Genomic DNA, 14507 nt, shown 5'->3' with positions numbered 1-14507 from the left:
TTGAGGCAGTGCATGTCATAAGCACTCAGTACATATTATTTATCACAACAACACCTCTGTTCAAGCCTCCCATTGTGGTTTCTTTCCTTTTCTTTTCCCCTTCTGCCTGTGAGTCACATGCAAATTATAGTTCAAATTTCACTTCCACAAACACATGGACCACGTTGACTTCTCTCTTTTCTCTATTCCGACAGTTCTCAGTGTTGACATCTTATAAAATTTCTCCTGCTAGTCGGTCTCCCCAGTCCCTACCAGGTTTGACATTTGCTTAGGGGTAGCAAGAGATGATGCTCATATTAGAGCCACTTCCTTCCCTCCCTTGTAAACCTGGAACCCCATTTGGGGACAGCAAGGGTAAAGAATAGTTATAACACTTTCTTGTGACCACCTCAGAAGTATCCTTTATGTTTTTATTTAATTTATTTATTTGTATTCCTTCATTATTCATTTATTTGTTCTTTCAAGATTCCATTTAAATTCAAGTTAGTTAACATACAGTGTAGTATTAGTTTCAGGAGTAGAATTTAGTGATTCATCAGTTGCATATAATACTCAGTGCTCAGCACAGGAGGTGCCCTCCTTCATGCGCATCACCCAGTTACCCCATCTTCCCTTCCACCTCCCTTCCCTCAGCCCTCAGTTTGCTTGCTATAGTTACGAGCCTCTTATGGTTTCTCTCTCTCTCTCTGTTTTTTTCTTATTCTATTTTTCCTTCCCTTACCCTATGTTTTTCTGTTTTGTTTCCTAAATTCCACATATGAGTGAAACCATATGAAAATCATCTTTCTCTGATTGACTTATTTCACTCAGCATAGCACCTTCCAGTTCCATCCACATCAACGTAAGTATTCATCCCTCTGATGGCTACGTAATATTCCATTGTGTATGTAGATACACCACATCTTCTTTATCCGTTCATCAGCCAATGGACATTTGGGCTCTTTCCATATTTTGGCTATTTTAGTGCTGCTATAAACATTGGGGTGCATGTGCCTCACCGGTCTCTTTAAAAGCCAGTAGCAATCCCCTAGGTAAAAAGCATTTGATCCACTCCTGCTATACTCTTCTGTTTAGCCCAGTCTTGTATATTTTCCTGAGTCATCCTTCACTGCTCCAGACCCCAAATGGTCACTCATTTCAGTGAATCCTTTCTTTAAAGATTTATTTTATTTATTCATTTTAGAGAGGGGGGGGGAGAGCACGCATGTGTTGCAAGAGTGAGGGAGAGGGGCAGAGGGAGAGGATCTCAAGTAGAGTCTACACTGAGCACAGAACCAGACAAGGGGTTCCATCTCACGACCCTGAGATCATGAATTGAGCCAAAATCAAGAGTCGGAAGTGTAACCCACTGAGCCACCCAGGTGGCCCTTTCAGTGAATCTTAATACCAGTTTTGATCTGAACAACAAAGGCTTAGGATTTAATTAAGTAATCTCTTTTATCATTCTCTAATTGTTGTGTGTATGTTTGTATTGTTTCCCCACCCTATATCATAAGCTTCTGGAGAACAAGAGGCACACTTCTCCCCAGTGGTAGCATAGCTCTTTACTGAAACATTAAGGTGTAAGCTGCTAGAAGGCAGCCTCTGTGACTTATATTTCAGTGCCACCTCCCCATGATGTCTAGCTGAAATGTTTGCACACTATAAAGGCTAATGAATATTTATGGATGGATCAACAGCAAATCTAATTATCTATGATAACCTAGAAGTATGTGACATCTTAACATCTAAACAATATTCTGATGCTATGAATAACCATGGAAAAATACGGAGGATACTAGAATTTGTGGTACTATTTTTTATATTCATTGAACATGAAACCGTCTGGACTATGCTTCACATGCATTGAACGTTAAATCAAACAGATGATATTTAATAATAAATTTTGAACAGATTCATGGGGGTTAGAGAGAAAGATAGTCAGGAATCTGATGGGAAAGAATCCAGTATTGACTTTAGGTGATTTGTGAAGACACGGAAGAGGAGGGAGGGGATAGAAGGGAAGAGGACTTGGCAAAAGTGGTTACCGTGTGTGTGTGTGTGTGTGTGTGTGTGTGTGTTTAAGATTTTATTTATTTACTCATGAGGGACAAAGAGAGAGAGGCAGAGACATAGACAGAGGGAGAAGCAGGTTCCCCATGGGGGGCAGGATGTGGGACTTGATCCCCGGACCCTGGGATCATGCCCTGAGTCGAGGGCAGATGCTCAACCACTGATCCACCCAAGTATCCCCAAAATGGCTACTGCAGGAATTTGAGTCTCCAGGGCTCTTCTCCATTTTGTTAGGAAAATTATTAGACAGCCTTTTCTCAGTCTCAAACCTAATACGACAAACTAGGACTCTGACTGAAATGAATTTCTTGGATTAGGATTTAAAGCAAGGGGGCTGAAAGGAATTTAGGGACTTGTTGATCTATGTGATTTTTGGTTATATTTCCATGCAATTACTTCTTACAGGAGGTTCAGTTCAGCTGCTTGATAAAACTCAGTGAAATGGAACTTAGAGAGGGGATCCCTGGGTGGCTGAGAGGTTTAGTGCCTGCCTTCGGCCTAGGGTGTGATCCTGGGGTCCTGGGATCGAGTCCCACATCGGGCTCCCTGAGTGGAGCTTGCTTCTCTCTCTCTCTCTTTCTCTGTGTCTCTCATGAATAAATAAATAAAATCTTTAAAAAAATGGAACTTTGAGAAAGCCTATTTTAAAAAGCTTTGCTTTAAACTACAATGAAATGCCATTTCATAGCCATTAGGATGGCTGTTTTTTTATTTTTATTCTTTCTTTCTTTCTTTCTTTCTTTCTTTCTTTCTTTCTTTCTTTCTTTCTTTCTTTCTTTCTGATAGTCACACACACACACACAGAGAGAGAGAGAGAGAGAGAGGCAGAGACACAGGCAGAGGGAGAAGCAGGCTCCATGCACCGGGAGCCCGATGTGGGATTCGATCCCGGGTCTCCAGGATCGCGCCCTGGGCCAAAGGCAGGCGCTAAACCGCTGCATCACCCAGGGATCCCTGGCTGTTTTTTTTTTTTAAAAGAACAAATCTCCAAACAACAAAACCCCAGAAAATAAGAAGTATTGATGAGGATGTGAAGAACTAAGGACCCGCAGAGTTGGCATCCTTAGGCACTGTGCTGAGCTGACCTTTCCCGGGCTGCTGTGGAATGCAGCAGGGCAGGCGGGTGGACCACCGTGGAAGGGGCAAGCTAACTGGCATTGGTACTTACAGTTTAGTAAGACTGTGGAGTCCTCTGAAAGCATAGATGGGTATGGATCTGATCTTATTGTTTTGCAGGCACCTGTTAACACAATTATTAAAAAAAAACAACCATAATGAAACAGAGTTTCCATTTTGCAAGATGTGAAAAGCTCTTTGGGTGGGTGGCAGTGATGGTAGCACAGCAATATGAATACATTTAGTGGCTCTGAATGTATCTTTTTTTTTTTTTTAAAGATTTTATTTATTTATTCATGATAGTTACACAGAGAGAGACAGAGAGGCAGAGACACAGGTAGAGGGAGAAGCAGGCTCCATGCAGGGAGCCCGATGTGGGATTCGATCCTGGGTCTCCAGGATCGTGCCCCGGGCCAAAGGCAGGCGCCAAACCGCTGCGCCACCCAGGGATCCCTCTGAATGTATCTTATAATTGGTTAAGATGGTACATTTTTAAAAAAGATTTTATATATTTATTTGAGAGAGAGAGAGAGAGCGAGCACAAGCCAGAAGGAGAAGCAGACTCCCCGTGGAGCAGGGAGCCTGGTGCAGGGCTCCATCCCAGAACTCTGGAATCATGACCTGATGTGAAGGCAGCCACTCAACCAACTGAGCCACCCAGGAGCCTGAAGATGGTACGTTTTACATCATAAATATTTTACCACAATAAACATTTGTTTCTATTTAAAAAGGTAAACATAACAAAATAATTTAGTGAAACTAGATATCATGTCTTGCTATTGAAGTCATGTATGATTAGGCAAGTTTGATTTAGAAATTCTGGTTATAAAGATGAACATGTAATACTTAAAATCTATTTATTTTATTTTTTATCAGAAGTGTAGGTTTATTTAATTAAAAAATAATGCAAAAAGATTCATCTCCCAAAGAGAGTACTGTGTCCTTTAAAGCAGCAGCAGTCACAAGGCACATATGTATGAAATACCTCAAGCGAAATAGAAACTAAACATAAAAAAAAAGTTATTTAAAAAGATGTTGAAGACCATTTTTTAATATGAACATAGACTATAAAAATGGCATTCTTTTACATTTAAAAAATTATTTCTTTACCTTTACTAAGAGAATAAACAATGGTGTAATATTTTGTAATAGTTAAAATTTAATATTTGAATTTCTGTAAGTAAAACTTTAATGCACAGTAAGGCATTTAGTAATCAAACAGGCCCAGAAGTCGGACTTTTTAACATTTTCTGGTATCATAGAAGGATCACTGTTTAACAGAGTGCTGGCAAAAGTACAAGTATGTGACATCTTTAGGCCCGAGATCAGATTCCATGTTAGCCACAAATCTGCCCAACAAGTCAGCTTTAATTTTATTAATTTGACACCCAAGCCTTGCTCCAAAAAGTGTTTGAGGAAGCTTATAGGAAGTATTAATGGCAAAAGAAAAAAAAAAGAAGTAAAAATAATCAGGATTAGAAGAGTATAAATTAGATGGGCATGTCAAGACAAGAATGCAGTCTTACGTAGTTAACGAGTCTTACAGGATGAACGGCCTTGGGTTAACTGGAGGTCAAAGGAAATAGGTACCAGGGCACAAGCAATTGCATCAACTGCACCCTTGTAAAGCCTTGCACTTCTGCATGTACTGGCCCCAGGTTGTAGGGAATGGCAGTATGAGGGCTTCGAGCCTGACTTCTTGTTCTGAGTGCAGGTCATAATTGTCCTTTGGGGTGTTCTGAAGTTTATATATATATATATATATATTTATATTTTATTTATAATAAATACTAGGATCAATAAGGAAGAAACCAATATGAACACATTCTTTTTTAAAAGATTTATTTATTTATTAGAGACAGAGGGAGAGGGAGAGAGAATCTCCAGCGGACTCCCTGCTGAGTGAGGAGCACAACCCAAGTCTGGTCCATCTCATAACCCTGAGATTGTGACCTGGGCTGAAACAAACAATTGGATACTTAACCAACTGTGACATCCAGGTGCCCTCAAGTATAAGCAAATTCTTAGTTAATTAGAAATTTTGTTTTTTTTTTTTTTTTTTTAATTAGAAATTTTGACTAAAAGATTTCCCATTTCCCCAACGTGCAAGAAAATCTAACTTTGTAAAAGTGTTTTTATTAAATTTATTATGCATTTAACGATTTCACAGAACATGCTGTGGTTCTCATCACATAGTAGGGAATGCATCTGTCTCACAGTGAGCTTTAGTATGTATTTACTTGTTTCTAACTGTTTTAATGATTAATGATTAATAGACTGTATTGCGTAGAGGTTGAGCAAAGCTGTATCTCTAATAACCAGGTAGAGTTTTTTTTTTTTTTTTTTTGTAATTAGGCTATTTTGATCTATTAGTTAAGACAAATTGGCTACTCAAGAAGTATTTTGTGGGGGACACCTGGGTGGCTTAGTCGGTTGAGAGACTGACACGTGATTTTAGTTCAGATCATGATCTGAGTGTTCTAGAATTGAGCCCCAGGATTGAGGATTCTCTCTCTCTCTCTTTCTCTCTCTGCCCTTACCTCTGCATGTGCTTTCTCTCTCTCTAAAATAAATAAGTAAATAAATAAATAAATAAATAAATAAATAAATAAATAAATAAATCTATCTTAAAAAATAAAAGAAGAAATTTGGGGTGCCTGGCTGGCTTAGTCAGTAGAGCACTGAACCCTTGATCTTCCCGTTATGGGTACGAGCCTCACATTAAGTGTAGAGATTACTTAAGAATAAAATCTCCAAAAAATTAGTTCAATTTTTATTATGTAAAAATGCTCAACTACTGTGTTACATAAACCTGAATTTTGATTTTTGAAGTCCTAACTCCTTTTAAACATGTGGACATAAGGTGGTGCTACAGATCAGAAAAATTCTTCAGCCTCCAAAAATCAGAAAACAGAATAAGGAAGCATCCTCTTGAAGTTTTTACATAAGGCCTAATTTTGAAAAGCTTTTCCCTGCTGATTGTTAAACATTCAGAATAAAGTTCTGAAATCATTTTAATTGAAAATTTTATTTTTGAGTATGAAACATACTTTCTTGCAGATTATCTGAGTTTTGAGTACATTTCATCAAATGAAGTAGATTAATTTTTCTTCTGATTTTGCTCTCTATTTTAAGAACAACATATAGGTATATATCTATGTGCGAGATTTCTTCAGTGTAAAACCATTACTAAAGCTGACATAGGTATGAAAATGAAACTAGGAATTCTGAGATAGCAAAATTCAAGCACAGGATATTTAAGCCCATCAGTTCAAGTATGATATGATTTAGTCACAGAGCCGGACTAAATAACAGGTGAACATGACCTGGGCCATGATGGATTTTTGGAGTATGCACAAAAATGCCGAACGAATGGGAATCTTGCATGTCAGATGCTATTTGAGGCCGAAATTAAACTTAACCTGCATGGCAGACATGTGAATGGAATTAAGTTTCCCAAACAACATGCTCTGAGGTTTCGAACCACCATGCCTTGCTCTTAGGTGGAGATTGAATTGGCAAACATATGGGAAAAATTTCTTCACAGTCTAGTGTGTGGCAGGAGAACTCATGCTCCAATTTCCTTGGGAATAAGTATCTGCAATTTCTCTAGAATGGCTTCTAGAAGTCCTCAAAACAGTTACCTGGCAGTCTCTAGCTAACAGCTAAGTAATTTCCCCGAGGCAGGGTTAGTGTTAAGCAGTGGTATAGTGCTGGTCTGAGCAGAAGTGGGAAGAGACAGGCCCAAACAATGTGAGTTAATTTTAATATTGGGAATTAGATTTTTTTCTTACAGCTTCTGAAGATTATGGTACTTCCTGAAGCCATCAGGAGGAAGCTTTCTTATTAAATTCCACCGAAGCGACCTGAAATAAATGTAAATGGTGGTTCTTCAAGGGTTTTTTTCTTCACTTTTAAACTACAACAGTATAAATAGTCATAAGCTTTATTTACTTTAGCACCAGCTTTCAGGAAATGTTTTATTTCATAATGTTACTCTCATATCCATAGTACCATTTGAACTAGGTCTGTCAGTTCTGTATTATTAAAGAAATTTATCTTTTCTTAAATTTAGATTGCAACATTGTGATTCTGATGAAACACAAAAGTAATGAAACTGGGAAAATACTTGTCAGTTACATTTTCCTTTTCTCTTTTTATTTAACAGACACTAGAAAATATCTCAGTTTTGAAGTGAAAATAAAAAGTGTTTTCTGTTTAAAGCACATTCAAGAACCTAAGTAATTTTATATTTTTCAGTATTTCATTGCTCACATCCCACTACCTTTACTTCCTCTTAAAATTAATTATGAAGGAAACTGTTAATTGGTAAGTACAATTGAACTGTCTTTATTCAATAAATGATTTCATTTCAATTTCTAGTAAATTGCATAGAAGGATTTTCCCTTGAGTCACAATTTGATACGCAGCTTGACACAAACCAGGTCCACATAATTGTGGTTATACTGGAAAGGATCTAAACATTTGATATATATAGATTTTTTTAAGAAAAGCAATGCAAGGTAATAGGAACAAAATTAAAGAACCAAAAACCAAACCAAACAGAACAACATCCAAACCATTGCAGCTGGAGTCCCTTGCACGAACCACATACATCATCTTTCTAATCTTTCCTTGTCGGTCTCTTTAACTGTGAAAGCATCAATTTGTACTAGATGACCTGTAATAATACGATGCACTTGGCACTAACTTTATATAATATGATGGAGAAGATGCTCCTTGTTAAGTAAGCAATAGACTACATTGTCTGGAGGTTGTCTGCTGTGGAATAAACACTTGGAAATACTTAATGGGCAAAGAGGACTCAGTTACCACAACTTCTTAAGGCAAAATGGTTTCTCAGACTCCTCAGCACACAGTTTTGGAATCTAATTTGAAAAATGCTATTCTAGAATCTGGGAGACCATGTATTCTCCATAGGGATGCTGTTCCTCCAAGGTGTGAAAACTGGTTCTCAAGGAGGGGGGAAAAAATCTTACTTTTTTAAGTGGATGAAGAACAGGTATACATAAACAGATATACAGTATGTTTGTAATATTAAAATTTCACAGGAGGGGACAAATAGAAAAAAATGTCTAAAAGGGCTGGGGGGGGTAATAATGAAAAGAAAAAAAGCTTAAGAAACACTGTCCTTAAACACTATACATAACAGTCACTTAGTGGTTTTTTAATGAATGAATGCCAAAGGTTGATTAACTACTAACTCTCTCATGAAATCATTCTAGGCTGAAGGACTATCACTAAATGGATCTTTCATTCCTTATGTTAGCTAATTGAGAATTCCTGCTTTCCTCATTATTCTCACGTGGCTTGGCTCTTCAGTTTTGCTTTACATCTTGTTTACATGTTTGTGTTGTATAAAAATAAACTGTCGAATATTTGAATTTGACTTAAAAATTTGATGAAAGCTTAGTGTGTTTTTAAAAATGTGTTCATTCATGCATTCATTCATTTTCTCAACATATGCTGAATGCCTTCCATTTGCACTTTGTAAAAAAGGATATCATTGCTCTTAAGAAGCTTATACTCCATTTGGGTGACAAATAACATATTTTATCTATAAATAGAGAGTTTTCTTTGGACGATAACTTCAGTTTTATAGCCCAGGGCTAAAAAGGCCAGCATCTTGTTTTTTTTTTATTTATTTTCTTGTAAATTCAATTCAAAAACAGTGTTTAGAGTTTACTATACTCTTATGGGAATTTTGGAGATTATATAGAAAAACCAAGTTTTAAGCCTCCGTTGAGCTTATGGCATTTCCCTTTTTCTCGTAGAGAAGATCAGGACCACAGTCACTATAGTAGAAGGAGAAATGTTTGATGTGCTTCAAAGAGACACAAGTGAGGATCTATGAGAGAATCCAAGAGCAAGAGGCTAATTGCACCGGAGTGGGAAGGTTACTCTGGAGGGAAGGAAAGCTTATTTAAGGACTCCTAAATAATGTTTCTTAGAAAGTTGTTTTTTTTATTAATGGTGCCTAGGATTTAAAGGCTACTTCTTTCTAAATGAAGTAAAATATTTTTACAAATCGCATTCTCAGTATTTTTGTGATATCCTGTTGAAACAGAAAAAAGTAAGTGTTGTTATCCTCACTGAGTAGGACAAGCCAAAAACCTTTTTACTATGATAAATTCTTGTGTTTTAAAATATAATATTCTGACTCTTTACAAAGTGAAGTGTGTGTGTGTGAGAGAGAGAAACTATCTTAATTATTATTGTCAAAGCTAGCTGTAGTTTTGATAAAGAAAGTTCTGATAATTAGGTTATGTAGTTTAGTGATTAAATTCTAGGATCTTATAGGCAGCCCTCACACAGTCAAAACTAATGTTTAGGAAGCCAGAACGATGCATAAATAATCATATTGTCTGTTTCTCTTGTTCAATTGCATTTATGAGAAATGTCTTAAAAATCCCAACTTCAATAAATATTACTTGGATTATTGGTTTCTTTGATACTTATATATGATCTATTCCATTTCCAGTATTTCTCTATGAGAGTTCCAATTCAAAATATGGCAGGAACTCAGTGATAAAATTTGATATTTACTCTTTTAATATATTTGCTGTTAAGCCTACGGTTCCTTTTTTCTATGGAATTGAATGAAGATAAGGGCAAGGTGTGTTGGTGAGTCGGAATTCTGCAGAGAAAAATAGAAATGGACAACTTGAATCAAGCTGCTCAACCCAGAGCACAAGAAGCTGCTATTTTTTAACAAAAAATAAGGTGTTATAAACATAAACTCCTGAGCTTCATTACTACGTCTTCAAATGCCTGTTGAGAATTTCTGTTGAGTGACCTGTTAATCTCAAATTGAAAAAGCCATCTAAAATTGCAGTCCTAATCTTACCCACTTACTGTCACCAAGTCTCCCCATTCTCCCATCACTGTATTACTCAGGATGGAAACCCTGAAGTCATCTTGGATCCTTCCTCTCCCTTGCTTTCCTGTAGCCTGTCTTCATGAGGAGTTGTTCCATCCCGTTTTTTCCTCTATACCACGGGCTGAAAACCGGTGGCCCAAAGGACTGTACACACCTCTTTTTGAGTGGCTGTATGAATGTATGTATAAATGTATTGAGCCAGAACAGTTTTTTATTTTAATTTGAAACAGAATGCTTTCAGGCATTCTTTAGGGGCATGTGCTCTTTGGTTAGTCATTGTCTATCTTCTTGCAAACTTCCAGTTCTCTCCCCCTCTTCCTTTCTTATGCAAAGGTTAGTTACGTTGTGGGAGAATGGATTCAATTCTTACTTGTAAGAAAGTGAAAAATGAGACTGGCAGCATCAGGGTATTCTTTGATTTTCTGGTAATTTGATAAAAGTGATGGGGGTGATAACTGTTTCTCTTTGCAAATAGAATGAAATCATCTCAGTTTTTATACAGATCAGGTCCAGTCAGGATTTAAATCATGGAAACTCTCCACAGAATCTCAGATTATTATTTTATTCTAATAAAATATTATTATTGTTTTCTGTTGACTAATTACTATGACAAAGAGCTACGGTGACCTGAGGATAGGATAGAATGCTAGCCTTAGTTCAGGTGGGATTGTCACCTTCTTTGGAAAACAAGCCTTTGTGTGTGGTTTAACCTACTTGATGTTCTTAGCTCATTACCAATTTGGATAAACTCTTCAGGTCATATCAATTGATTCTGTTAATTTGATGGTACTATTGTCTACAGGAACTCTGAGCTCTAGCCCTCTCCAACTCATATTTCAAGGAATTGAGTTGCTGTGTTATGTGGTTTGGGTTGGCAAAAGCAGGACTTGCCCATATTTGTAAACTTAAGAATTACTCCTATTTTGTCTTCATATACTCAAAAGTCAGCCATAAGGCACTTAAACATCTGGATGAAACAAAACACTCAGCAAAAACATTGGATTAAAGTATCTATCCTCCACTGATTTCTTTTGAAAAGTTTCAGCCATATGTGTGTGACTGTGTTGCTAAAGTTTGTTGAATTCAAATTAGTACTAGATCAACAAATCACTTACTATGAGGATAATTTTCTTTTATATATATAAGTTTGAGTTATTTGGAAAAAAAATCAATATATATGAGTCAATGTGATTCAGAAGAGTTAGATTTTAAATGTGAAGTTCTGGGAATATTTTATCCAGTTTATTTCACTTGTTTTTTTTTTTTTTTTTTATAGATAAGAGTCTTTCCAACAAAGTCTAATAGAGCTCTTTCAATAAATGTCAATTCTTATACTAAGAAAACTCTATATAATAGTTTAACTGGCAGCCTTTTTCTTTAGTAGCACATAAATGATGACATCTTTTGTTTAGATAAAATACGGCGATACTAAATACGTCATAGGATTATTATGAGGGTCTAAATACATTAATGTATCTAAATACTCCATAGGATTATTATCAGAGACTAAATAGATTAAAATATTGAATAATTTAGAGTGGGGCCTAGCATTTAATAAATGTAAAATAAATAGCAGCAATCATTATAATTGACCGAGAACAATGACATCATCTTTGAATAAAAATGCATTAATAATGACAAGGCCTTAATTATAATTTTACAGGCGCTATTCTGGCCGTCAGGATGAAGCCATTCTTTTCTACTTACATTAGAGTCACATTTGAAGAAACTGATGGAACAGCTCGTAAATTGGTCTCATCACAGTCAACCTCTAAACCTCGGCAAACACATTGCATGGGCACAGAACCGACCACTGAATAAGGAGGAAGTCATAAGGAATGGGGATAGTGAAGGACCAGGAAGAGGAGGGTAATGAAAAGAAAGAAATGAAAAGCTATGAGAAAATTATTTAGTACAAAAGTATGTTGTACCTAATCAATATGGACAATGCTCTAAATTAAGTTCACAAAGTTCGCTTTTAATGTTAATGATGTTAAAACATTAAGAACACACAATTTACCAGCCCATGCATTTTTGTAAATAGCAGACTGTTCTCCATTTGTTGCAAAATGAATGTAGGCATCTGCTTTTACTCACTCGAGGAGAGTGGTTATGTCCAGGGGTGACATGATAGTGTGTGATGGGCTTTAATGTCCATATTAAAGCTGCTACTTAACAATAAAGTATTTATTAATGGCATAGTCAAATCCTTAATGAGAGGCTAAGTCATTTTTAACTAGGGAGAAAGAAGAACTAGGTGTGGACTATAGTGTTGGTAGAATTTTTTTTTTCTGGAAAATTCAGGAGTTTGTTAAAGGATTTCTTTTAAAATGATCTTTTGCTTATGTAGGGATGTAAGGATGCCTAAAATGTCATTTATGGGACTGAACTTTTTTTATGCATAGCCAGCCATTCTATTTTCACTGCTAGTTTTGGAAAGAGGGAGAATTGGATGTGTGCCTTTGGCCATCTTGTGGCACTGTAGTGATAGTCTTACAGATGTGATCCCATTGTTCTAAGGTCTCTTAGAGACTGGTAATGATGTGTTCCTATATAGCTCAGTAATAGAATAGGATTGTTATTCAGTGTAATAAAGTCTGATTCCTGGCTTCCTGGGAAATGGTTGATTCACGAGAGCCATGAGGAGTGCTTCCTATCTACATTTATTTTGAAACCCTAACCTGTATAGCCGAGGTTACAGACTCATATGTCTATGGGGGACTGACACAAAATAGGTGTAGGCCTTGTCCCTATGTCCCAGTGGAAGAGCTTCTCCTAACTGTTGCCACATTAGGATAGGAACATGTGTAACCAAGTCAACCAACTTTCTCAAAGAAGCCAGAAATACAATGTTGTATATATACTTATCTATTAAAAATGATAATAGAGAACTCAAAATATTTTAAAATATCACAGAACAAACAAAACTTTCTATGAGAATTTTCTGTTTGTAGGTTTCTAGTTTTTGATCTTTACAGTAAAGCTTTCAGAGAGCAGAAAATTCTCTTAACGGCAAAGTAGAGATTTCTATGACAAAGCTGGTGGATGACTACTAACCAGCACGATTGGCTACAGACTTTGACCTAGTAAATATCCTTTTGCTCAGCTATGAGGGGACAGGTGTTCCTCCTCTCCTCCCAAATAACTCTACAGACTATTTTACGGGGTTACAAGAGATCAAAATCATAACTTAGGTTTTGTGTTTTTAGTAAACAGAGCCTCCGCCAAGAACTTTTAAACAGTTTTATGATTGTAAGTAACCATTTTGGCTATGGCTATCTGAAAACTGATTCTGTCTCCAAGTTAAAGCCACGTCTAACATGAGTGTTGTGGGGAAGGAAGGGTGTGGGTTGGGAGAGAGGATGAAGGTTTTGAGTGTGAGACTAGGAGGGGTAAAAATGGAGGGAGTGAAATTAGCATTACTTCCAACATCTTTTTTCTTTTTATATTGATGGAGCTAAGATAATTCATATATGTTTATTACAGGGTCACCTGTCATGGGGAAAAATGAAAAAATAACACCTAAATATCCAAGATCAGAAGAATGATTAAGCAAATTATGACACTTAAACATATATAGTATATTCAAAAAGAGCTTTTAACGGCATGGATACCTGATTATGCTAAAATGCTAAGTGAAAACATGATAAAAATGGTGTGTACAGGAAATTTCAAAAATGTTAAAAAAGACAAACGTACCAGCAAGTTAATGCTGGTAGCCTCTGAGTGGTGAAATTATGGTTGAGTAAACAATTCTTTCTAAATTTCTGTACTTTACATATCCCTCAAATTTAAACTCTAAAAATATATTGGTTAATGATTGATTTATTTTCCATGATATTGTTCTTGAGAGGTGACTTTATAAATGTGAATTTCTCACATTCTTTCACCCAACCAAGAATTATTATACACCATTCTCGGTTTAATTTCCAATAAATTCTTATACTAATTTGATTTCAATAAAGTGGTGCAATAGGAACTTTAAGTTTCACCCCCAAATTTTACACTATATTTTCCATTCTGTTTTATACTGCTTTTATGCTTGAAAAAGACAAATAATTATTGATTACCACTGCTTCCTGCACTCTTTAAAGAACTCTAATTTAAAATTATATATTTGTTCTTTAATAAAAACCGTTAATTTTTTTGATATATCATTTACTGTATAAATGATATAGAAGTTAGCCATGTAAACTTCCTATGAAGTTACACTTAGGACACATTTCTCCCAAAATTCAGGATTAGGCAAAAAGTTATTTCTTTCGCTGACTTGATCTGTTTTTTTCCCCCCATTTGTTTGTTTTTGCTCTACAAGCCAGGCTATAAAAGTTTTGCTACCCATTATTTTCCTTCTTTAGCCTGATTACTACAAAATTCAGAACTAAGCTTTGGACAGTTATTGAACTTCTCAGTGAGGATTTCCTTATATAAATTTTCT

The 14507-nt window shown here is 36.1% G+C and overlaps 1 protein-coding gene across 5 annotated transcripts in view; it reads right to left on the bottom strand.

Moving 5' to 3' along the window:
* Nucleotides 1-14507, bottom strand: part of RXFP1 (relaxin family peptide receptor 1) — a 97149-nt gene that overhangs the window by 28837 nt on the left and 53805 nt on the right. For 4 of the 5 annotated variants that reach the window (XM_077846506.1, XM_077846505.1, XM_077846507.1 and 1 more), the window contains 3 exons: nt 11777-11882; nt 6963-7034; nt 3221-3292 (listed from right to left, as the gene is read on the bottom strand). In XM_077846506.1, the coding sequence (XP_077702632.1) occupies nt 3221-3292; nt 6963-7034; nt 11777-11882 (250 nt within the window). The remainder of the gene's footprint in view (nt 1-3220; nt 3293-6962; nt 7035-11776; nt 11883-14507) is intronic. The other variant, XM_077846508.1, reaches the window with a different exon arrangement.

This window comes from Canis aureus, chromosome 13 (genome assembly GCF_053574225.1).
Source record: "Canis aureus isolate CA01 chromosome 13, VMU_Caureus_v.1.0, whole genome shotgun sequence".
Lineage (NCBI taxonomy): Eukaryota > Metazoa > Chordata > Mammalia > Carnivora > Canidae > Canis > Canis aureus.
The sequence above is the reverse complement of the archived record's forward strand: the minus strand, read 5'-3'. Positions and strand labels throughout refer to the sequence as shown.